This window comes from Chelonoidis abingdonii, chromosome 10, assembly GCF_003597395.2.
Source record: "Chelonoidis abingdonii isolate Lonesome George chromosome 10, CheloAbing_2.0, whole genome shotgun sequence".
Lineage (NCBI taxonomy): Eukaryota > Metazoa > Chordata > Testudines > Testudinidae > Chelonoidis > Chelonoidis abingdonii.
In genome coordinates, this window is record NC_133778.1 from 3988132 (window position 1) to 4012736 (window position 24605).

The 24605-nt window shown below is 42.4% G+C and overlaps 1 protein-coding gene across 8 annotated transcripts in view; it reads left to right on the forward strand.

Moving 5' to 3' along the window:
* The window catches only part of AGAP1 (ArfGAP with GTPase domain, ankyrin repeat and PH domain 1), a 651846-nt gene that overhangs the window by 207644 nt on the left and 419597 nt on the right, over positions 1-24605 (forward strand). For 7 of the 8 annotated variants that reach the window (XM_075069872.1, XM_075069873.1, XM_075069875.1 and 4 more), the window contains exon 2: positions 16608-16666. In XM_075069872.1, coding sequence (XP_074925973.1) covers positions 16608-16666 — 59 coding nt within the window. Of the gene's footprint in view, positions 1-16605; positions 16667-24605 lie in introns of those variants that run through there. The other variant, XM_075069877.1, reaches the window with a different exon arrangement.

Below are 24605 nucleotides of genomic sequence, written 5' to 3' on the forward strand. Positions count from 1 at the left end.
GTAAAAAAAAAAAAAAAAAAATGCTGAACGAGCTCCATGGTTGCTGTGCTATGACATCTGTCAGGGCAATCCAGGGAAAAAGGATGCGAAATGATTGTCTGCCGTTGCTTTCCCGGAGGAATGACTGACTGACTACATTTACCCAGAACCACCCGCGACAATGATTTTTGCCCCATCAGGCACTGGGATCTCAACCCAGAATTCCAGTGGGCGGGGGAGACTGCGGGAACTATGGGATAGCTACGGAATAGCTACCCACAGTGCAAAGCTCCAGAAATCGACGCTAGCCTCGGACCATGGACGCACACCGCCGAATTAATGTGCTTAGTGTGGCTGTGTGGACTTGACTTTATACAATCTGTTTTACAAAACCGGTTTATGTGAAATCGGAATAATCCTGTAGTGTAGACATACCCAAAGACAGCAGTAGGGGCTACAGATTAGGTAGAGCATAGAGTGGAAGCGAGATCTAAGAAAGGAACTACCCTAGAAAGCCTAACAGGAGCTTGAGCTTTATGCCCACGGAAAAGGGTTGAGAGTTATGTACTCAGATCCAGAGAGAATATAACAATGTGATGCTTGATATTCTAAGTATAGAGATTATTTCTTGGATATCTTGTAACGAATTACCTAGGGAGGTGGTGGAATCTCTTTCCTTAGAGGTTTTTAAGGTCAGGCTTGACAAAACCCTGGCTAGGATGATTTAGTTGGTCCTGCTTTGAGCAGGAGGTTGGACTAGATGACCTCCTGAGGTCCCTTCCAACCCTGATATTCTATGACTGCACAGAGTAAAGGGTGTTGTTTTTGAGACAGACTGGAAAAAACACACCGACCATGGCGTCGATGTGTTTCTCTTATCTGACTCTACCTGGTTTAGATTTAAATTGATTTCCACTGTAAATCTATTGTGCAATCAAGAGAGGGAAATGAAGCAAACTTCTCAGGTATGTGTAACCCCTAAAAGTTTGTGATATCTGCACCCCGTCTCTCTGCCAGTAAGATAAGTATTGAAGGATTCATGCTCTTGAGCCCCAGTGTCATAATTCAAAACTAGGTTAAAAATTTTCTCTAGTACACAAGAGTACCTATGCGCTACGCAGAATGATGTGTAGGGGTGGGTTAGAGGGAAAGTGTCCTAAAAATGCTTCTCAAGTTCTCAAAAAAACTGGGCATTTCAACTTAGTTTTATTTATAAATATCTGTTTCTAAACAGAAACTCTAAATAGTCTTGTAATGTTTAGACAAAATCACTGATTCGTCCGAAACTCATAATACCTCTTATTCAGCCTTCCTAGGAATACAAAAATAAGTAGCCACAGCAAATATGCTTCTGAGAAACTTTCTAAAAATGTTCCATATCTACAAACAGAGGACTATATTGAGTACATGTATGTACTTTTGTGTGTTGTTTTTGTATGTGATGCTAATTTGTACATGTATATTATGTAGCATGTGTATTGGTCCCATATTCTCAATAGATACATAATTACAAATTAATAATTTAATAAACAAAGTAGTTGAAAGTGCTTTTTGTCATGCAAAACCCAACCATAAGAATTCCATACAATTTACTACATTTTTACTTTCTTATGATTCGGTGTACCATTTTTCTTATTATGTTGGGAAAATATCCTTTTGTTCCCCTCTGTCCTGAAATAAGCCCCTTGCTTTCTTTATAGTGCCTTGTCCTATAAGAGAACAGGAAAGGGACCTTGAGACACCCAGAGGCAAGCTTTTAAGAGGCTTTCTAAGAATCATAAAAGATTCAAGCCTTTTATGTCTTTTCTTGAAAAGCCTTTCTTCTCTTTCCTCTTTGCTCCCTTGAGGGACATTTGCTATGTTTGTGTCAAAAATATATCTCTACAATTCATGGGTTTTGGTTTAAATTAATAGTCAAGGCCAAAATAGTGCAATGGTACAAAGGACAAAGTACACAGGCGCAACAAGAGATTGCACAGTAAATCAGATGGGCTAGGCATGAGTGCAGCAGCATATGGATGTATTAACCTTGTCAGGTTGATGACAATTGATTGCATATAGAATCAGGGCATATAGGCAGTTTGATCAGGTCTCACAATATAAGCTGTCTTCTCTTGTCAAAACCATGACAAGATACAAATGGAGAGAATTTGGATGGTTTGAACTCTTTAAGCAGGAGAGACAAAAACGCGGAGGGGGAATATCTATTTGATAACAATCAAATACAACTGCTGAATCAGTAGCATGACTGACTACCTGCTTTGTTAATGAAGCTCTGTGGAAGGAAACCGTTTGATTGGAACTTCAGTATGACACAAATTCCCAAGTGTAAATTAAGGCATTTTAAGCAGATCCAGTTGTGTTGGCCCTGGAGCTAGGAAGACAACTACTTGCCCTGTAACTATGCTATTAAAGTCAGTTGTAATGCTTTTGCTGTTAGTATCTGTAGCTGGACTTAAGACTTAGTAAAAAGTTATCTGATTTGGCACCCATTTCCATGACTGTATGTGCTCAAATTACAATTTGGTAGCCGTCAAGGCACAACGGGGCAGGTTTATTGTATTTTGCTTAGTGTTGTATTTAAATGTTTTTGTGATGGCATGATGTTTTTCTCAGGTAACCAAAGTGGCATTTTCAGTAATTTTCAGGGTTCATGCTAACTGTTATGCATCGTTTGTATGCCATCTATCCAGATTTGATAAAATACCTGGTTATTAAGTTGACTGACATTTAAGAAATGATTAAATGCTACACATGTAGTAATATCTGAATTTGGTAGTTTGTGGAAGAAAATGTTATTTTGTTGGAGCTCAGCTGGCTCTGTGCAGAGTGAAGGTTCCCTCCATTGCCTTCCCTCATCTTAGACTGGGCACGCTCACTTTGGTGTGGGCAGGAAAGGAGCCAGGCAGGATGGAAAAGAACTAGCTCTGTGCAGTAGTGTAGTGATAAGCAGTGGCTAAACGAAACTCCATATTCCCCAAATCTGAAGTGTGTAAACTGCATTTGCCCATCTGTACTCTCAACTACACCACTGGCTCTGGGGCATGCAGTCCTTCCTTCCCCATCTCCATGAGGGCAGCACACCAGATGGAAGATTAATATATCCTAAAGCCCAGGTGGTTATTCCCAGCTTCTGTTGTGGGTTGCTATGCCTTGTCAGTGCTGCTGCCTCCTCCCTGCAGCACCTGGCCATGGAGGGATCAGAAGGACAGCAGTGCAGATGTGGAGGAACAAGCAGGCGGTAAGGGGCCTCTTGGCCCACTGCTTATTTTATTTTGTGCCTCTTCCCCTCCCAGCATTTATTTTATTTCTAAGGTCCCTTAGTGTGCACCAGTCCAAATTTCAATCTAGTTTCATTACTGAAGGTAAATGTGGCTATTTCCTCAGTGGCTAAGATCTCAGTGTTGCTAAGGGAGAAATTTTTGCCTTATAAAGTAGCCTTCTCACAGGAAGCCATGTCTGTGCAGATATTGCCTCACTTGCCTCCTTTGAACATGAAACCTCTCATGTGACATCAAACCAGTACAAAAAAAGAATTAAGAATTGTCCTCTGACACTGTAAAGAGCCTCTTCAGACTTTCACAAGCAATGCTAATGCGGGTGAACAGTAGTATACACACGGCCTCCCTCAGCCTGAAACTCGCACTGCCTCTGAAAAAGATAAGGGGGCAGAAATTTTTCACGCAGATGTAAGAGACTGTGTTTTTACTGGGCATCTGATCTCAAGTATTCATTTCCTGATCTTAGTGATACAATGGGAACCATTATATAAAGCTGAGACTATTTAGTCATAGGAAAAATTGACTTACAATCCTGGCTACTACCAGGCATGATAGAAAAGTATTGGTCATATGGCAAGTTGAGGCAGTCCCTAAGATACAACAGGAGAAAGTGCCACTCGGTACCTGGTAGCTAGAACAAGTGCAGGGTGCTGATGTGAGGTTTACAGGCATGCTCAGTTGTTGCAGAGCTATCTGCAGGATTCCCAACCTGCCCTGTCTGGAATTTGACCATGTTTCAGGCTCATTCAGTTTGGAAGAAAGTCTGCCTATAGCTTTGGTCAAAATTAAGCCAGTGGCTGTTGTCTGGAGCGGGTACTGTATGGAGTTGTGCAAGAATTGCAGGAACAGCTAGGTGGTGTTCCTGTGATTATGACAGGACATGATTGAAACCATCCATCTGTGTATAATCAGAGTAATATAACCCATTTTCCATATTATTTCTATCTTCAGACAGTAGGGCACAAACAGGGGAGGGCTCTATCTACAACAATGGTTTTCAACCTTTTTTTCATTTGTAGACCCCTAAAAAAAATTGAAATGAAGATTCAGACCTTTTTGGAAATCATAGACATAATCTGTGGACTCCAGGTTGAAAACTACTGATCTTACAAGATGTGAAAAAGTTCCTAAAGGAGGGTTATCTTCACATTCCCATTTTATCATCCCCCAGATAATTCCTCCTTATGGACAGCAGTTCTCCCTCCACCCCACTCCCAGCTTGATCAAGACTTTTTCATCTGATACGTGTTCTGAGTCTCTTCCAGGATCATGGCAGTGTTCATACAGGCTGTAAAGAACAAGTAAACTCAATTACTCTCCCAGGACAATTTGTTGTGATTAAGTCTTTGTGCAGAGAGCAAGCTGAAACAAACACAGTGATATGGTTTGTGGAATATATCTTGTGTTCATAATAAACAGACATACAGTGCCAGTCAAGTCAGTCCTTGGCCTGGGTTCAGGATGAAGACTATCAAATCCAAGGTGTCATCTTAGGAGAATGTTAACAGAAGATGAAAAGGAAAACACAGGGCATAACAGAAACAATAGTCCACTTCATATTATTGGAACCTATTGAGAATATGGATTCCATACACAGATATGCTTCAGTGATCCAGAGTTCATATGAGACATGCCCAGTAAGTCTTGTGATTCCCTCTGCATCTTGCCCCAATCATATTCACTGTCACAGATAAAGGTTCCGGTGTATTTTCTTAACTGCCTTGAGTGGTGATGTAGCAAATCAGATTGTTTTGAAAGGATCCGCTCTTTAGTGACTCAGGCAGAGTGAATCGTATGTCAGATGTTAGCTGGATAAGGGAGGGGGGCTCATTCTGGTCCCAATTGGGTTAAAGGAATAGATATCTCTGAAAAAGAGCTAGGACAGCATCCACCAATTGGAACAAAATGATTCATTGCTGTCACAGATGACTTATTCCTTACATGGGTGCTCAAATCTGTGGTGTTCAGGACAATCAGGAAGTCTACTGGAATTTTCATAGATAACCTAGAACAACACAATCATTCCTACTGCAGAGACAATCCACCCCTACTAACCTTTGCAAAGCAGAAGTTCCTATCTCTAGCTGCACTGCCCAGTGATGGGGAGGAGAACTCAAGACTTCATGTCAGAAGTTGGTTCTCAGAGTGGCTACTACACTCGGGAATATCCTCACTCACTGGTGATTGACCTCTTTGCTTTTAGAAACAGTGCCCTGTTGCCTTTCCACGTGTCAGGATCTAGGATGTGAGGTTGTAAATGAGCTCTTGCAAAGATGGACAGTGTCTGTGCAGTATGCCTTCCCATGTTTTCCACAAGTTTCTACAACAAGGGAAAGAGAACACTAGTGAGCAGCAGTTTATACCTTTTTGCTGAAGAAGCTACAGCTCTCAGACTTGATGAAATTGATACTGGGTTTTTGGATTTCTTTCTCTGAGGTTTGATATTTCAAGACCAATCCTCCATCTGGGACTAGACAGGTTAAAATAGATGAAGTTATCACTCTCAGGGACCCTCAGAAGTCAATAAATAAAACTTATGTACTGACTGGTGCAAATTCCATAGCTGAACTGCCATGGTAACCTAGTGTGGAGTATTGTAGCCCTGTCGGTTCCAGGATATTAGAAAGAGATGTTGGGTGAGGTAGGATCTTTTTATTGGATCAACTCTGTTTGTGAGAGAGAGTCTTTTCTTTTGTGTCTCACCAGCAGAAGATATTACCTCACCCACCTTGTCATGCTAAACTATTGAAATATAGCCTTGAGTTCTTCCAGGAGGGCCTTAATGTGAGTTTGTAAACAAAAAGTCTGTTCTTTTCAAGATTGATTCCCTACAGATGTCATCCTCCTTCCTATCCATTAAAGTAGACCTTCTAGTAGCTACTATCTCCAATCGTATGAATGTTATAGGGATGAGTTTTCTCAGCTAAGGGCATGGCTACACTTACAGATGTAGAGTGCTGTGAGTTAAACCTGTCTTCGTAGAGCACATAGGGGAAGCGCTACAGTCTGTCCACACTGACAGCTTCAAGCTCACCGACATGGGCACATTTGCACTTGCTGCAGCATTGGGAGCGGTGTATTATGGGCAGCTATCCCAGCATGCAAGTGACTACAATGTGTTTTTCAAATTGGAGGGGTGGGTTAGAGTGTGACAGGGAGAGTGTTGTGTGTATGTGTAGAGAGAGAGAGAGAGAGTGGGTTTTTGGGGTGCTGAGAGTGCGTGAGCATGCTCTCTTGTAAGTTCAGACCCTTCTCTCTCTCAAAGCAAACAGTAAATGTTTGTTTTTTCTCAGAGCTGATAAGCAGCCGGCTTCTCTGAAATGGAGCTTTGAAAGGGCATTTCCGCATTCCTGCAGCCAATTTCACAACAATGACAAGAGTGGCCACTTGATTTAAGGGGATTATGGGATATTTCCAGAGGCTGATCATAGCGCAGTAACAAAACACCTTGTTCACACTGGCACTGTGGCGCACCAGCGGGGATGCAGCAAACGTTATTCCTCATGCAGAGGTGGAGTACCAGCAGCGCTGTAGCTGCGGAGTCAGAGTGCTGTACGTGCCTTGCCAGTGTGGACGGGGAGTGAGCTAGTGCACCTGGGGCTGCTTTACTGTGCTGTAACTCGCAAGTGTAGCCAAGGCCCAAGACTCAATATTGTTGTGTTAATCCAGATAAGTAGTCTTCACTACTCAATAAATATTCTTCTGACAGCCTCCCCCCCGCCACCGCCATGCGGCCCCCCCCCCCCCAAATCCTGCTGTTTAGCATTAGTGTTCATGCTCTTGAGGACTGGATGATCGCAGGGGAGAGTATTTGTCTCCTGTATGAGATATAATAGGTGGCCACACAGCTATCAATATATACATACACCAAAATTCCACCTGTTGGTCATCCAGTGTTCGGCAATTCCCATATTTGGCAGTCTTAACACGTTCCCAGGGAAGATGGAGGTTGTGCAATATGTCTGGTTTTGCCTGTTTCCCACCCTGGAAGGCTACAGAAATACCATTATGGGATCTCTGGACAACAACACAAAGAAGAATAGGAAAATACACGTGCTTACCTGAAAATTTCCTTTTTTTGGATAATGAGTTCCACAGATCAGTCCCAGAATAGAGGTGGAAATGGATATCCATGGACTTAAGTTAGTTTTGTTAGGGAGAATATCCTGTAATCCTCAACAGGATAAATTATTGTGCATTCTCTTCAAAGTATAATTAACACAATCCTTAATTTAGGAAAGTAGAATTGGATTATCTTGGCTATGGAAGTTGACTTAACTGGAAGAAACTTCAGGTTGTGGGCATTACCCCACTGCTGGTGACCAACAGGTCTAGTTCTATCCTAAGCTACAAGTAGACTGAAGCATGCAGTGTAATGGATCTGTGGACATTATTCCTGGAAGAAAGGAAATTTTCAGTTAAATACACGTACATTTTCCTAGTTTCAACAATACAGATGAAGTTAAACATTTCAGCACTAACTTCTAATATCTTCAGTACAAACGTTAAATAGTTTTTTGAGGACATGGGGGAACAACTCAACATCTCATTTAGTACTTTAAAAAAAAGTTAACCATTTTTCAGTTTTTGCAGTTATACTACTGAAATTTTTATTTTAACAGTAGAACTGGAAAGTGAAACTAAAAATAGAGTTTATGTTCAAGGTTAATGAAAGTGTTAATTAACTAGCAAAAATATATATATTCCAGATTCATTTAATGCATTGTGAATAACACAGATAAGGAAATGTATTTTAAGACTATTTTAGGAATATAGTTTTACTTGACCGTCACCTTCTAAAAATCAAGGATTGGCAACGTACAAATTTTTAATCTGTGTGTAACCTAAATGAACAAGACACATAACTGTGATTATTTTTAAAATTTATTCCCTTCCTATGTTGTTAAACACTATATATTGCATTCACTTGAATTCCAGAGTTAAAGGAATGCAAACATAAGCCTCACATTTCACCTGCTTCATAAATGATTCTTTTTAATATGCGAATCTGTTCCAGTATATTTCTATCCGCACTTACTAGTTTAATTTTTATTGTACTAACTGTGTACTAACCCAGCTTTCCCTTAATGTGCTATAAAGTGTGGAAAAATAGGGGGAAAACTGTATATGGATCTGTCTAATTTGTGACATAACACACCCACTAACTCAGGCTGTATTGCTTTCCTTGTATGAAAAGAATGTTAAAAATCTTGTCAGTCCTGTTTTACCTGCAAGGCTTTGATCTTTCCCACCTAAGTTCTCAAAAGCCCAAAATTAACTCAGAATCAATCATTCATTATTCCAGCGTTTCTGAGTTATAATACTAATGGGCGAGCTGTATATTTCTTCCTCTAACTTCCACTTAGGTAATGATTTATTAATCTTTTCTTGCATTTCATTTCTGCTGAAATTATTGGAGGTACTGCATGCCATAAGGAGAGGTGACTAGGTGGTGCTTCATGAAATATTGTTTTTAATTCTAGTTCATAATTGCCCTCTAAAATTACCATCTTAATTTATAATATAAGGGAAATATTCCATCAACAACACAATTAGGTTAAAGAGACAAAATAATAAAAATGAGCCTTTTGGGGGGTAGGGGAAAAATATTTGTTTATGGACGATAACTGACTTAACTTAATTTTCTGGGCCGAAGTAGCATTACTCTTTTAGTAGGTTGTAGGTTTTTATATAAAATGTCTAGCGTTGTTAAGATTGGGGAAGGAGAGTGGGGAAAATAATTAGACATTGCATTTGTTGTATGCCATAGGTCACTTGCAGATCATTGTTAAAATGCAAAAAAAAACAAAAAAAAACAAACAAACAAACAAAAAAAAAACCCCACCCCCCCAAATCCCCTAATTTAAACCAAAATGTCAGTTATACAGTAGATTTGTATTTATTGTTATGAAGTCCTGGGATATGTTAGGCATGGGGTCATTGCTTGTCGACTAACTCCTTCTGCTTAAAATAAAACTGTTTGTTCTAAACATTTCCAAATGAATACATTATTTACATAATCATTTAAAGAGGAGCCACTGCTTATGCAACCATTTCGTAAAAGGCAGAAGAGTCTTCCAATAGCTCAGTTCTCTGGATTTCACTTGGTTTCGTGTACAGTATTTTTACAGTGGCCTTTTAGTGAAGAGAATGGGGTCAGAAAGGGGATTGCCACTCAGTGTTTAAGGGGAACAGGCATGTATAATATACCACTGGGCCCTGGTTGAATTCTGCTTTACTCATCTGGTATGCCTACTAATGATTTCTCACTTCATGTTTTCTGTCACAATTTACAGACTCTTGGGAATGACAATTCAGGGCTCCAGACCAGGGTGGGATATTTGACTTCTATTTTGGGGGATGGCAAGGGCTTAGGCCAGCTCTGCACAATGGGGTCCAGGGGAGCGTCACCTCCACCCCTTGACTCACTTCAGCAGGCCATCCACCTGTCTGGCTGAGGGGTGGGGGCTCAACCTAAAAATATAACTCAAAGGGGGGGCACTCAGCTCAAAGTTTGAAAAGCACTCCGGGTGCAGGCAGGGTGTAGCTAAACACGCAGACCTAAGATGTTCCATTCACTTTGACAACTAACTGCATTGCCTCAGTAATGCTGTTGCCTCAGCTGGCCCATGGAATAAGGAATCAAATAGATTCACAAGCTGAACTGTTGCATATTCTCAAATTATTGTTCTACCTCTTGGTCAGCAGCAGTGTCCCCTCTAATTTTCCCCACATATGTACGAAATGAATTTTATGTGCACCAATATGGAGGTGATGGCTGGACTGGGTTGGAGCTGGGGGAGGGGGCACCTCTTCCCCAGCCGCAGCTGATCCAGGGCTGGGCTGGGGCCGGTGGGGAGAGGCGCTTCTCCCTGCTGTGGCAGGTCTGGCGCTAGGGGGGAGGCATCTCTCCCTGCCACAGCACCCGAGCGCCTGCGAGGTGCTTAATAGGGTGCTGCGCGGCCACACAGCTTAGAGGGAACTCAGGTCAACAGCCTCCTCTCTTCTCTGTGCACAGGTCTCCCTTACTTTCTGTTTGATGCATCTTCCATTGTTTCCCTCCCTCCACTCCATTCTTCTTTCTGCTATCTTGTTTTTATTTATCCCACTGTTCTTGCCTCTCTCTTGTAGGTGCACATGCGCTGCTCCTTTGTGCAATGATTCCGTAGCTGGAGTTATGTCTTGCAGGATGAGCAGAGGCAGAGTAAAACAAAAGTTTGTCAGCGTTTTTCTATTGCTTTTTCTAATAACAAGTGCAGGAGTAGCACAGGCACAGTCTTGCAATCCTCCTTGTTGTGAGCAAGACACGAGAAGTCATTCTTCTGCTTTACTCTGCGCTGGTTAGGCCTCAACTGGAGTATTGTGTCCAGTTCTGGGCACCTCATTTCAAGAAAGATGTGGAGAAACTGGAGAGAGTCCAGAGAAGAGCAACAAGAATGATTAAAAGTCTTGAGAACATGACCTATGAAGGAAGGCTGAAAGAACTGGGTTTGTTTAGTTTGGAAAAGAGAAGACTGAGTGGGGACGTGATAGCAGTTTTCAGATATCTAAAAGGGTGTCATGAGGAGGAGGGAGAAAACTTGTTCACCTTAGTCTCTAAGGATAGAACAAGAAGCAGTGGGCTCAAACTGCAGCAAGGGAGGTTTAGGTTGGACATTAGGAAAAAATTCCTAATTGTCAGAGTGATTAAACACTGGAATAAATTGCCTAGGGAGGTTGTGGAATCTCCATCTCTGGAGCTAATTAAGAGTAGGTTAGATAAATGTCTGTCAGGGATGGTCTAGAGAGTATTTGGTCCTGCCATGAGGGCAGGGGACTGCACTCGATGACCTCTCGAGGTCCCTTCCAGTCCTAGAATCCATAAATCTTTACAAGATTCTTCAACAAGGGGATTTCTACTGTGGGGCCTGTTGGGATTAATGAAGTCCCTACAGTGTGTGTAAAATCTTGGATGTTTGTGAAATTCACCTACAGTTTGGGTAGAGAAAAGTATTGTGAATAATGTTACTGCAGCAGATTACTGAGGGCTAGTCTACACTAGAAGCGCTACAGCAGTATAATTGCAGCTCATGTGATGAAGAAATTCTGTGGTGACAGAAGAGCTCTCCTGTCAGCATAATAAATCCACCTCTGCAAGAGGAGAAAAAACATATGCTTACTGTGTAATGGCTTGTAAGTGATTCACTTTAGTAGTTGCAGCTACTGCATCCCCTTATATTCCATATACTGTATTAGAAGCGATAGTTTCCATCTGTTAATTGTGTGGCTTTTTGAAAATGAAAACTTAAATTGTTTAATACTAAAATTGAATTTTTATTGAAATTATTTATATTAAAAAAAATTCAAAGGAATGCCAAGTCCTTACTAACTCCATGGAACTGATGCTTAATTTAATCCAGTATTTTCCAAACTTTTGAAAACTGAGTCCTCTTTCAGGAAAATGAAAATAATGGTACCCTGAGCCTCCCCTCTCTCTTTACTGCACTTTCTTTTCAAGTCTGTCATGAGGTATTGAAGTCCTAACACATCTTAATTTATACATCTTACTTGCCACCTTTGGTAGTCTTGTGCACGTTTCCCCAACCCTATCCCTGCCGGGAGCACACTAGGCTGTGACACTGGCTAGCTGAACCAGTGAAATTAATGACAGGCTACCTGGGTACATTTGCTACAGGCCTGTCACAGGTTGCCATCCTGTTACTCTCCCTCTCCCCTTCCCATGCAAAATGTGAAACCACTCTCGTTGGTACCTTTGACACTTCACTGAAATCATCATCTTTGTGCTGTTTCCCTGTTCTTTACTTTGATCTGTTTAGACTAACTACATGGAAATAATAATACCTAGCTCTTACATAGCACTAGTTGTCAATAGATATGAGTACTTTACGAAAGAGGCCCAGATCATTATCTCTATTTTACAGATAGGAAAACTGAGGTACGCAGAGGGGCTGTGGCTTCCCCAAGCTCACCCAGCAGGTCAACAGCAAAGTTAGGAGATCTGGAGTCTATTCCCAAGTCTCATTCCAGTGTACTATTCACTTGGCAACACTGCCTCCTAATAATTGGCAAAGCCACTTCCGATGGCTTGTAAATTAAAGAGCTAATTCTTAGTCTGTATCTGATACAACTAAAGATTTTTATTCATTATTCATTGAGCTATAGGATTGTATCATTGCACAGAAGCAGTTTAAGTCTGTGTTGCTAATGGAGAACTATTTTTGATGTAACATTTAAAATTCTGAAAATGTTCAGTTACTTTTCGTCTTGGTTTACCTGGTTTTCCTTGTTGCATAACGAACATGTATGTTCTAGAAAAAAAGGTCATTTACATGCAGACGTAAATTAGATGAGAAAATTACATTTGCAACAATAGTGTCAAAACATGTACTGCTATGTACATATATTACATAACCTACTGCAATTTGCCCCCTCCCTCGCTCTCCCAGAAACACAGAAGCGCCAAATCTTTATGCAGTGTTTTGAGGTCAGACCTTCGTCTCGTTACCAAGGAGGCTTGCATCATAACTGAGTGGCAAGGTGTTCAGTCTAGATTTCAAGCTTCTATGGGCAAAGACTGTAACTTCTATGTATTCCGCATGGTTGAGATCAGTGACTGTGTTCAAATAATAATGCTAAAGTTAATCCTAGCAATTTCTCCTCTAACAATAAGGATAACAGAGTATTCAATCTAAATTCTTCTGTAGATATTACTAAATAGTTTGAGTTTGGTCCACTGTTGGATTTTCTGTTGACTGGGTGAGAGTTCTGATCCTATAGAACTCCTAGAAACGGCAGGTATATAGCTGGCCTTAGAGACCTAAATAAGTGGAATTCATCCAGAAGATTTCAAAGCCTGCTGGGCTGCCATCTGAAGAACCCCCTAACTAACAGGAGATTTTGGGTGTCATTGTGACCTTCACACAACTGGAACTGTACAGTACTTGGATATGAATATTTTGTGTACTTGCATATTTGGGAGCCTTTTCTCAAATGCTGTGATCAGTCCCACCTACACAACTATCTGAATTCAAAGGCAGAATTGAAATGTAAAATTCTTTGAGTGCTTGCTCATGTCGATTCCAATGAGGTGTGTGCATGCTGCGTGCACAGTCGCTGGAAGGTTTTTCCCTTAGCAGTACCCATTGGGTCGGTTCAGGTGGCGCCTCTGTGGTGCCGTATATAGGGTAGTGCCAACCTGCCACCTCTTCAGTTCCTTCTTACCACCTGTGACAGTTAGCCGGAACACTCATTCCTCTTGCTTCAGCGGGACATTTTTCTTGCAGTTTTTTTACTCTCTAAGCCATTTGCAAACAGTCGGGAGAAAAAATTCCACTCTTTGGACATTCACCAGGACGTGTTGTTCATGTCCATTCCAAGACCCCTCTGTCAGAACAGTGCTAGTAAGAAGGAACTGGAGAGCTGGTGGGTCGGCAGGACCATATACATGGCACCATGGAGGCGCCATTCCAGGGTGCATGTGAATTGATGGCTATCGCTAGGTGAAAAACCTTCCATCTACTGTGCATGCAGTACGCACACACCTAATTGGAGTGGACATGAGCAACGCATCTCGAAGAACAATGTTACGAAAGGTAGGTAACCGTTTTATGTGGGCTGAGTATAAAAAGGAGAGAGAAAATGCTTCGAAATCAATGAGCGATACCCAACTGTGTATTAAATAACTACATGTTTCTTTGAGGGCTGGTGAGGGGGAAATGTGTTTACAGTAATGAAACATTAAGATAGAATGAATGCTCTGGGATTTCTCCCACCATTCATAAGTCACTGGAGAAGTTTGCATGTAGTTCTTGCTTAGCTTGTAGGGAGCACAGATGGAATTTGTAAAGCATTTCCATAAATTGTGGTTTTTACAAAGTCGTAATTTTTTATGGTGCAGTAATTTAGGGCACTACTGCTAGGACTTCAGTGCCTGAGACTTATTTCTTCTCCAGTGCGTTAAATAAACTTTACTGAGAGAAGAGAGATACTGAACTCTTGCTTAAATGTAAATGTTTCTCCACAACAGAACTAGTGGTTTATTTCTGTCACTTATAGGCAAGACTAGAAACTCTGGGTGTGAGAAGTTGACTTAGTGTTTACTGAGTTTAGGGTGTCGTGTTTGACATTTTCAAGTTGGCTGTGAAGAAAACCTATATCTCTCTAGTTTTTAGTCAAGCACTGTTATCAACGAAGAGGACAGTTTCTTTGAGAAAGTTTGTGTGAATTGCTCTGTAGAACCAGAACTTGTTGATGCCATATGTTTGAGAGAGATGAATTTATTTTATTTAAGCCCTAAACTTTACATAGAAAGCACTTGTGATACTTGTCACAGTTACTAAAGTGCCCCTCTGACCCCTCTTGGGGTCTCTGAGTGCAACCCTCCTACCCGCAAGCCTTGGGCCTCTCGCTTCAGCTGTCAGGGTGGAATCACATGATTCCCTGCTCTCAGGTCTGGCCCTGTGTATAAAACATTATTACCTCAGCAGCTCTGATTTATGTCCAGGCCCTGTAATATTGTTCCCTCAAGACGTGCAAGTGCTAACCAGTTACTAGTCAGCTTTCTTAGAGCAATGTTTTTGTATAAGATCTGTTTCTCTTAAATACTTTTGTACTAATATACTGAGTATATGCATGTCTAGTTTACGAGGTGTCTATTCACCTTCTTCTTGGGATCCCTAGTTGGTTTAACTTACTATAGACTCCTCCTCAAAGCCTCTTTCTCTTCCCTTTATGCACTCTCTTCCTGCCGGGGGGAGTGTCTTTCAGTCTTGCCCAGTTGTTTTATCACTCGCTTTCATGAGAATCGTGTCACCTTTTAACTGTTTATATCCCTTTGATCTGGTAACTCCTAGCTTTGGCGAAACAAGGCTTGCAACTTGTTGAAGGCAGGAGATAGAATCCTCACTGCTGATAGTTCACCCTCTCCCCTCTTGTCTTTCACATGCATGTCTGAATGCCATTATGTTGTCTTCCCGCACAATCTGCATTGAATTCAAGCATTACAGGCATATAATAAACATTGCACCAACCCTCATAGAAGATATTGTGGCAGGATCAGGCCAGATGGCTACAGGAGAGTTAGAAGGCAGAAATATTAGTCCCAGATTAAGTAGATCTCTTTTCCCTGGGTAAGGTAATAGGGGCAGTTCCAGAGCAAGCAGGAACTTGCTGGAACCAATTAAGGCAAGCAGGCTAATTAGGACACCTAGAGCCAATTGAGAAGAATCAATTAGGACAAGCTGGTTAATCAGGACCTCACTTCAGTTTGTAGTTTGTAGTGTGCATGCGAAGAGGTGGGAGCAAGAGGCGCTAGGAGCTGAGAGTGGGAAGGCGTATTACTGGATGATTGAAGAGTACAAGCATTATCAGATACCAGGAGAAAGGTCCTGTGGTGAGGATAAAGAAAGTGGTGGGAGGATGCCGTGGGGAAGTAGCTCAGGGAGTTGTAGCTATCGTGCAGCTGTTCCAGGAGGCACTATAGATAGCTGCGATCCACAGGGCCCTGGGCTGGAACCTGGAGTAGAGGGCGGGCCCAGGTTCCTCCCAAACCTCCCAACTCCTGATCAGACACAGGAGGAGTTGACCTGGACTATGGGCTCTGTCAGAGGGGAAGGTCTCTGGGCTGTTCTGTGACCCACATGGTGAATCTCTGAGGCGAACAAATAAGCCAATAAGCACAGGACCCACCAAAATAGAGAAGGAACTTTGTCACAATATATAGTTTGTCTCAGTAATTAGGTCACATATCAGTGTTTTTCCATTATTATGTAACCGGCTCAACAACTGTTCAAATATTGAAAAATCAGGTTGGGCTGGGAAGTCTCTGGAAAGGAGACCTGTTATAAACTTTACCATTCTCACTTGTCTGGGTATAGGGGGAAATAACCATTGATGCTAAGAATTGCAGTCCTTGATGTTCAGCTTGACATGCTGTCCATGAGTGTCTTGGTGTGGTGGAGAAATTGGATTAAGCATCTCATGTAACCAGTTGATCTCTATTCAGATGAGGGGGAGAGGAGAAGAGTTTTTTCCATAACCTGCAAGGATTGAATTAAAATTCTGACTGCAATATAAATCCCTGTTGGAATCGCATGATAAAATTAGTTATGTCTGTGCCTTTTGCATTCTCAATTACATAAATATTTATTTTTCTTACTGTATAAAGTAAGTCTTCAAGTTAGAATTGATTAAAGTGTTAACCTTTTACTGAGGTTTGAATGAGGCTTCTGGTTTTTCCTTTATTTGAAGGCGTAGGTGCTTTTTTGCCTGCTTCAGCCGGAATAAAAAAAAATACTGCTTTAGTAAACTAAGTGTGAATCTTTCTAAATTTTTATGTTTTTTTTACAGATGCTTTTGTGAATAGCCAGGAGTGGACACTAAGTCGATCTGTACCAGAGCTGAAAGTGGTAAGTAATATTTCATATTTACATGTGTTTTCTTTACTTCTGCATTCCATTCTTACTGCATTACACAAGTGGAACATTCGTAAGGTTATATTTTAAAGTCTGCCAGGTTTTTCCTTTATAAAAACATTTAGATGATTTTAAACCTTGAATATAAATATTAATGGGACATAACTTACAGACTCTTCTGTCTAAAATTTTAACATCCAAGAATATTACTGAGATTGGATACGATGCTTTTCCCTGTTTTTTGTTTTTTTTTCAGCTTAGTTACTTAGTGCAATTAACAATGTTGTGTGTGTAGTAGTCATTTTCCCAGAGTAACTTGCTCTGTTTTTTGGGGGTAGAGAATGGGTGGGATGGGAGAGAAAAAATGTTTGAAAATAAAAATATTCTAAAATGCAAAACTGGGCAGGTGGACTAGGAGGCACATGTAGTACCTGAACAACTTTTAGCACACTGTTTGAAACTGATCACTTTTTAAGTGGAATGTGTCTATTAGATTCCTCAAGGGTCTCTGCATAGGACCAATCTTTTTCACTCCCAAGTTTTAAAAAAGAATTTCAAAATGAATTGTCTGGCTGAAATGTTTTTTTCTGATGCTTTTTGTCAGGACTCCATTTGATTTCCTAAAAGACTGGAGATTAGTGGAGGCAAGATACCCGATTGTCTTAATGCTAATTCCAGAAGAATGCGAATTAAAGCAGCATTTTAGAAATTATTTATTTTTGGCATTACTTTAGCTGAGCTTGAAGGGAGCGTAGGTGGGAGATGCCATTGACGAAAGGCATATCTGGAGATGATAATGCATGGCACAGATGAGGGAATTTCACAGAGCTGCTTGTTTGAAACCGAAGAACCACACTAGAAGCAGAAACTGGGGTGCCCCAAATGATGATGGGGTTGATAGAATAACTGAGAAGCTCCCCTTCACTGTAATGAGGCAACTTTTGGGCTGAAGATGGAGAAAGAACGTCCTTCCAGCATTCAGATGGGGACAGGAAGATTTCAAAGTTAGCAGGCACCCATGAGATACTACTAATACAAAGCACAAACTGTGTTTATCCTGCTGGGAACAACCTCCTAATGATCCCGGCGCTAAGACACGGAACTAGACTTAATGCCTGTGAATGTCTGCAGCTTGGTGGTGGGAACTGTTTTGTGTGCGCACATTTGACTTTTTTATAGTGATTTCTGGTTAGTGGGTTTAGTTCTCTGGCTGTTAAGTGTGGTAATTTTTCAAGTCCAGAGCATAAAGCAAGTTACAGTGAAAAAGATCTTCTTGTGGCCCAGAAGAATTGAATCCTCAGTAACTCTCTTGTGAACTCTCAGCTGTGTGTCTGTTCTAGGATATATAAGTACAGTGGAACTAGAAACACAAGAGCAGCCTCCTCTGAGTTTCCTTTGCCTGTAGGGTTCTTATGACAAACCTCTTACTTTTTATCTAATTGAATTGGTCATAGACTTACTGTGTCTGCATTAAACTGTTACACCATACATAATATGTCAACTGAGCCTACAGTAGCAAACATTTAGTGAACAGCAGGCATTGGCTATTCCCCAACAGTTCAACACCTCGGGGACTAACCAGTTCAAAAAGCTGGCCATGCTGCATATGCTTGCTGCTTTCAGGCATTGTTGGAGGAGTTGAGGTAAGTAAGGGGCCTTTGTTTAGTCAGAGGCTTTGGCTTCATTGCCCCCCAAAAAGTCCATTGTTACTGTGGGATAACTAATACATATTAGGATGTTACAGAAATATAGCTAGTGGAGAGAGGGCACATTGTGGTTTTACCTGCAAGGTAAAAAGTCACGGCCAATGCTCTACCCTCGTTTGTGGCTGATCTCACCTATTTACTTCACGAAAAAAAACTCCAGTGCCTTGTCTAGACTAGGTTTTTGCAGCGGTATAGCTGATGTGAGTTAGTTATCTCTCTGTGAAAACAAAGCCGAAAACAGGATCTCATGCTGTTTGTGCAGCATTCCCCCTCTTATCTCCTTATATTTTTTCTATCTTCTCCCCATCCTATTTTTTGTTAGCGTAGAGGCTGTGTGCGCATATGAGGTGGATAGTCTGAATTTCTCTTTTGCCTTCACTGTTTTGGGGATATGAAGATGTTCCCTGCCACCTCATATTTTTCTTGTGCAACCAGGTCAAAGCCTGTCTCTCTCCTGCTGCCTTTTAAAATAGAATCTGCAAGACAAAACTGATATGATTCTGTAAATTTGTGCAAGAATTTATTCCTAGTCTACATTACTCAGTTAATTTGATGCAAGACAACTTACATCGGCATAGCTATGTATGCATATACACTTAGATTTCATTCCCGCCCGCATAACTTCTTTGTTATACCAACTTAATAAAGTCACCTCCTCTGGTGGCGTAGAGTCACGGCTGATATAGTTAGATTGTTGCAGTGTCAGTGTAGACATTGTGTTAGTTATATCAACTGTTAATGGGCTCCAGGAGGTATCCCACAATGCCCCACCCTGACCACTCTGGTCACCAGTGTAAACTCTGCTGCCCAGCAGCCAGCTGGCCAGAGAACTGCATCTCTCCTTTAAAGCCCTGTGAATTTTTGAAATTCCATTTCCTGGTTGACTGGCTTGGAGAGTACACCTAACAACTGCCTAGCTGACCACGCTGACTACATGCTGCAGATGCTCCCCTGCCTAGAGAAAACAGGAGATGGTGGATTTCCTGGGTCTGTGGGGAGAAGAGATTTTGCAGGCCCTGCTCTGTTCCAGCTGTAGAAACATCGACATCTACGAGCAGATCGTTCGGGGCATGTAGGAGAAGGCCTACAAGAGGGACGAAAAGCAGAGCTGTGTGAAAGCCAAGGTTCTGCAACAGTTGTACCAGAAGGCAAGGGAAGCTAACAGTTGCTCTGGTGCATAGCCACAAACTTGCTGCTTTTACACAGACCTGCATGCCATCCTTAGAGGAGACTCCACTGCCACTCCCAAGAGCCCTGTGGCTACTTCGGAGAAGCCAGAGTCAGAGGCCTCTGCTGTGAACTGTGAAGAGGACGTGTTGGATGAGGAAGTGGAGGAGGGGTAGCATGCGGGGGACAGGTGATTGGGGGAGGCAGCTGCTCAGTGAACCAGGCCATGTTTTTGACTCCAGCGCAGTCCGGCCAGTCCAGCACAGTCAATCCTGATGCAGGGGAAGGAACCTCTGGTAAGTGTGCTGTTTGCTTTGAAATTACAGGGATAGAACCCATAAAATAGCAGTATACATCTATTGATTGCCTCTATTCTAAAAGAGACAGTGAAACAACTAGCAGAGGAAGAGTTATTGTCTGCTTCTCATCCCCCTCGACAGTTAGGCATAGGGGGCCCTGTGGAACACGCTATTTGTGTGCACCAGGATGTCCCATGAATCTTCATAGATATCTTGATGAAACTTTCCTGGAGTTTGTCTGCAGTTCTCTGCTGTATGTTTCTGGGGAGGGCTGCCCTACTTCTTCTTCTGTGGTAGGACACTTTCCCATGTCCCTCAGCGACTACTTGAGCAGGAACCATTGCAGCATGGAGGCTAGCAGCATAGGGTCCCAGCCTGCAGTCAGCCTCCATTGCCCTCAGGGGTGAGAGGTCGGCTAAAATCACCACCGTCTGTGGAAAGCGGTGCCAATATTTAGTTCATTTGCCCTGTACATGCATACTCATGCCTGTGAGCTATCTCCCCTCATTTCCCCAATTTGCCGCCCACCCCAGGGCTGTGTTCACCATGGCTCATGCTGTATAAATCCCAATGAGAAGTGAGAATGTTGTGCTAACAACTTGTGTGGATCAAAGGGAGTGAGTTCAGCCTCCTAAGTTTTGGTTTATCTCATGAATACGCTGACAATGGTATTTCTGTATATTGTATCTGCAGCAGCTGCAAATGTGGCCATGAGGGTTTCTCCATCCACACCAACAGAATGGGTGAGGCAGATAAAGAGAAGAAGGAAAAGGACTTGGGATGACATGTTCCAAGAGAGCCTGCAAGCCTCCTTTGCCTCCAATAAAAGCGCAGGGCTTAGAGGATCACCTTTGCAGACAGCATGGAGAGGGATAGAGTAGAGAGGAAAAAGCTGCAGGAAAAGGAGAGGGACGTGCAGCTGGAGATGCTTGCACTTCTCAGGCAGAAAACAGACATGTTGCAGACTCTGGTGAATCTGCAGGTTCAACAATCCTGTGCTTGCTTCTCTCTGCAGCCCATAGAGAACTGCATGTCGAGAACTCTTGGTGCCCCCTGCCCCTCAACATTCTGTGTGGCATTGGACTGCTGCACTGTGCTTACCATTCCACCCCGGGAACATAAAAGACATTCACAGCTGCACATATGCTGACCTGGGAAAGACATGGTTGGCGTATATGAATTTGAAATGGAAATGACTTTTCTTTCCCCATCATAAGTTCTTTTTCCTTAATTTATTAAGTTAAAAATGTTTTTTCTGTGTGTATCATTGTGGAATAAATGTGTTTTTGGAAACGTAATTCACGTTTTAGTTCTCAACATATGCTAGATGGTGCTGGCATCATTCACAAACAGTATTAATAGATGCATTGGCAATGTTAGAATATCAGGATTGGAAGGAACCTCAGGAGGTCATCTAGTCCAACCCCCTGCTCAAAGCAGGACCAATCCCCAGACAGATTTTTGCCTCAGATCCCTAAATGGCCCCCTCAAGGATTGAATTCACAACCTGGGTTTAGCACGCCAGTGCTCAAACCAATGAGCTATCTCCCCACCCTCCCAACTCACCAAATGGTTCCTACAGGGCTGCAAAAGAGCAAGGACTGTTAGAGCAAATTACAGGAACACTCTCTACTCTGGCTTACTATTAAAATGGTCTTTCAAAGCCTCCCTGAGCAGTATAGCTCCATGTTGAGCTCTTCTTGTAGCCCTGGTATCTGGGTGCTCAAAATCACCAGACAGCTGCTCCGTCTCCACTTTGCTTCACAGATACTATGCAGGGCACAGCAAACAGCTATAACCACATTTTTCCCTGAGGTCCAATCTCTTCAGTAGACAGTACCAGCAACCCTTCAGATGCCCAAAGGCCTATTCAACTGTCATTCTGTACCTGCTCAGCCTATAGTTGAAGCACGCCTTGGTGCTGTCAGTGTGCTGGTGTACAGCTTCATGAGCCATGGGAACAAGGAGTAGACTGGGTCTCCCAGGATCACTGTTGGCATTTCAACATTGCTAGTGGTAAGCTGATGGTTATGAAAGCAAGCCCTTGCTTGCACCTCTTTGAACAGTCCTGTGTTCCTAAAGATGCGTGTATTGTGCACCTTCCCTGGCCAGCCCACACTGAGGTTGGTGAGGTGTCCCCAGTGATCCACTAGTTTTTGTATTACCATGGGAAAGTAGCTGTATGGCAAGATGGTCTGATGCCAAAATGGGGATATGCGTGCCGTCTATCACTCTGCCACAGTTTGGGAAGCCCATTGCTGCAAAACCACTCACTATGTCCTGCACATTGGCCAGATTCACAGTTCATCCTAGCAGGAGGCAATTCAAGGCCCTGCATATTTGCATCATAACAGACCCTGTTTTGGATTTCCTAACTCCAGATCAATTACTGACCGATCGATAGCAATCTGGCATTGCAGGTTTCCACAGTACGATCACCACTCGCTTTTCCACTGTCGGTGCAGATCTCATTTTGATTTTGCTATGCTGGAGGGAGCTCTGCACGTAGATCCAGAAATGTGGCCTTGAACATCTGAAAGTTCCGCAGCCAGTGCCTGTCATCCCAAACCTGCATGACCATGCTTGTTTCTTGGGCCCAGAACTGACACTCCACTGTCTGAAGCTGCTCCGTGAATGCCACCAGCAACCTTGAATTGTTTTTGTCTATGTTCCACAGCAGTATAGCTTTCAAGGAATCATCGTATTCCCCGCAGCTCCTCTTGCGGCTCTGCAAATATTGTCCTGGGCTCACACTTATCACAGTAGTGCAGAGCTGCGCAGGATCCATGCTTCTGTCACAGATGCTGGACAGGGAGGTGGAACACGCAGGTTTGGGTGGGTGATTTTGAAAGGCATGAAACATTATGGGATACAGATAAGATTATGGGATAGAAAACACTGCATTATGGGAAGTTGAACCTGTGCTCCCCAGGATCCCTGTATGACCTATGAGGCATTGTAAAACCTTCCCCAAACACCCTACACTTCATGGTGGCAAGTTGCACAATGGGATAGCTACCCATGGTACAGCGTTGATACAAGCGCTTCTAGTGGGAGGCGCACCACCGACATAAAGAGCATAGTGTTGACACACACAAACTATGTAATTATTGTGCTGGCTGAATTCCCATGTAACTTAAGTCAATGTAATTCTCTGCTGAGATGAGGTGAGAAAAGAAAAGACTAAACCCAGCTGAAAATGCATAGCGCAGGTTTCCAGCAGGAGCAGTGGTGAAAACAAAAAGATTATGCTAAGATTCACTCATTTTTGCTCAGCTTTTCCAATCAGCAGAGCACAAAATGAAATGTACAAAATTATTAGTTTAACTTCCTCACTCACTAAGTAAACTTTCCCGAACTGAATGGGAGTTCCCCCCTCCCACCAAAAGCCTTGGTTAAAGTAGAGATTATCCCAGCATGCAAGAAATGGCAACGGTAGATTTGGACCTGCCAAATCCACCTGTCCGTCAGAGCAGCATCACAGCTGACAGTCTGTTAATGACAAGTCAGCCAAGTTGTTTGTTTTTATTTCAGATGGGTGCATGCTATACAGAGAGTGAAACACATGGCGATACCTAGAACAAAATGATATTGAATTAAGTGCTAGTGTAACCACAATGGATTGACTTTCGCTAACACTTAAAAAATAGCCTATTGAATTTTGAAATAAACTACATAAAGGGAAATTGGTTGTGTACTCTGTTAGTACTAGCAGTGTTCTGTTGTGCAATTGTACTGGTTTGATAGATAAACCATTTGCTTAAACCATGGTTAATGATACACATGATACATCTCCTCTTTACTTCCCTTGTCTCCTTGCTGTCTGTCTGCTTTACATACCACACTTTTTGGAATGCTTTCGTTGCCAAGTAATCACATCTTGGATGAATATGAGAGCCCATTTCACCATGATTCCTGTCCTTCTCTTTCCATAATATTGGGGACAGGGTCTTACAGGTAGTGGAGACAAAATATCTAGCCGTGGTAAAAATAGACTTCCTTTCTTTGTACCTCTGTTGTGTCATTCTGGAATCTGAGAATCCTGTGGCACCGTATAGACTAACAGACGTTTTGGAGCGTGAGCTTTCCTGGGTGAATACCCACTTCGTCAGACGCAGGTAGTGGAAATTTCCAGGGGCAATGTAATATGCGTCATCATATGCCAGCAATACCCCTCTGCTATGTACATCGGCCAAACTAGACAGTCACTACGGAAAAGGATAAATGGACACAAATCAGATATCAGGAATGGCAATATACAAAAACCTGTAGGAGAGCACTTCAACCTCCCTGGCCACACTATAGCAGACCTTAAGGTGGCCATCCTGCAGCAAAAAAACTTCAGGACCAGACTTCAAAGAGAAACTGCTGAGCTTCAGTTCATTTGCAAATTTGACACCATCAGCTCTGGACTAAACAAAGACTGTGAATGGCTTGCCAATTACAGAACCAGTTTCTCCTCCCTTGGTTTTCACACCTCTACTGCTAGAACAGGGCCTCATCCTCCCTGATTGAACTAACCTCGTTATCTCTAGCTTGCTTGCTAGCATATATATACCTGCCCCTGGAAATTTCCACTACCTGCGTCTGACGAAGTGGGTATTCACCCACGAAAGCTCACGCTCCAAAACGTCTGTTAGTCTATAAGGTGCCACAGGATTCTCTGCTGCTTTTACAGATCCAGACTAACACGGCTACCCCTCTGATACTCAGGAATCTGAGTTGATGCTTTTTTGATTGTTGCAGGCAGTTCCACCTCTA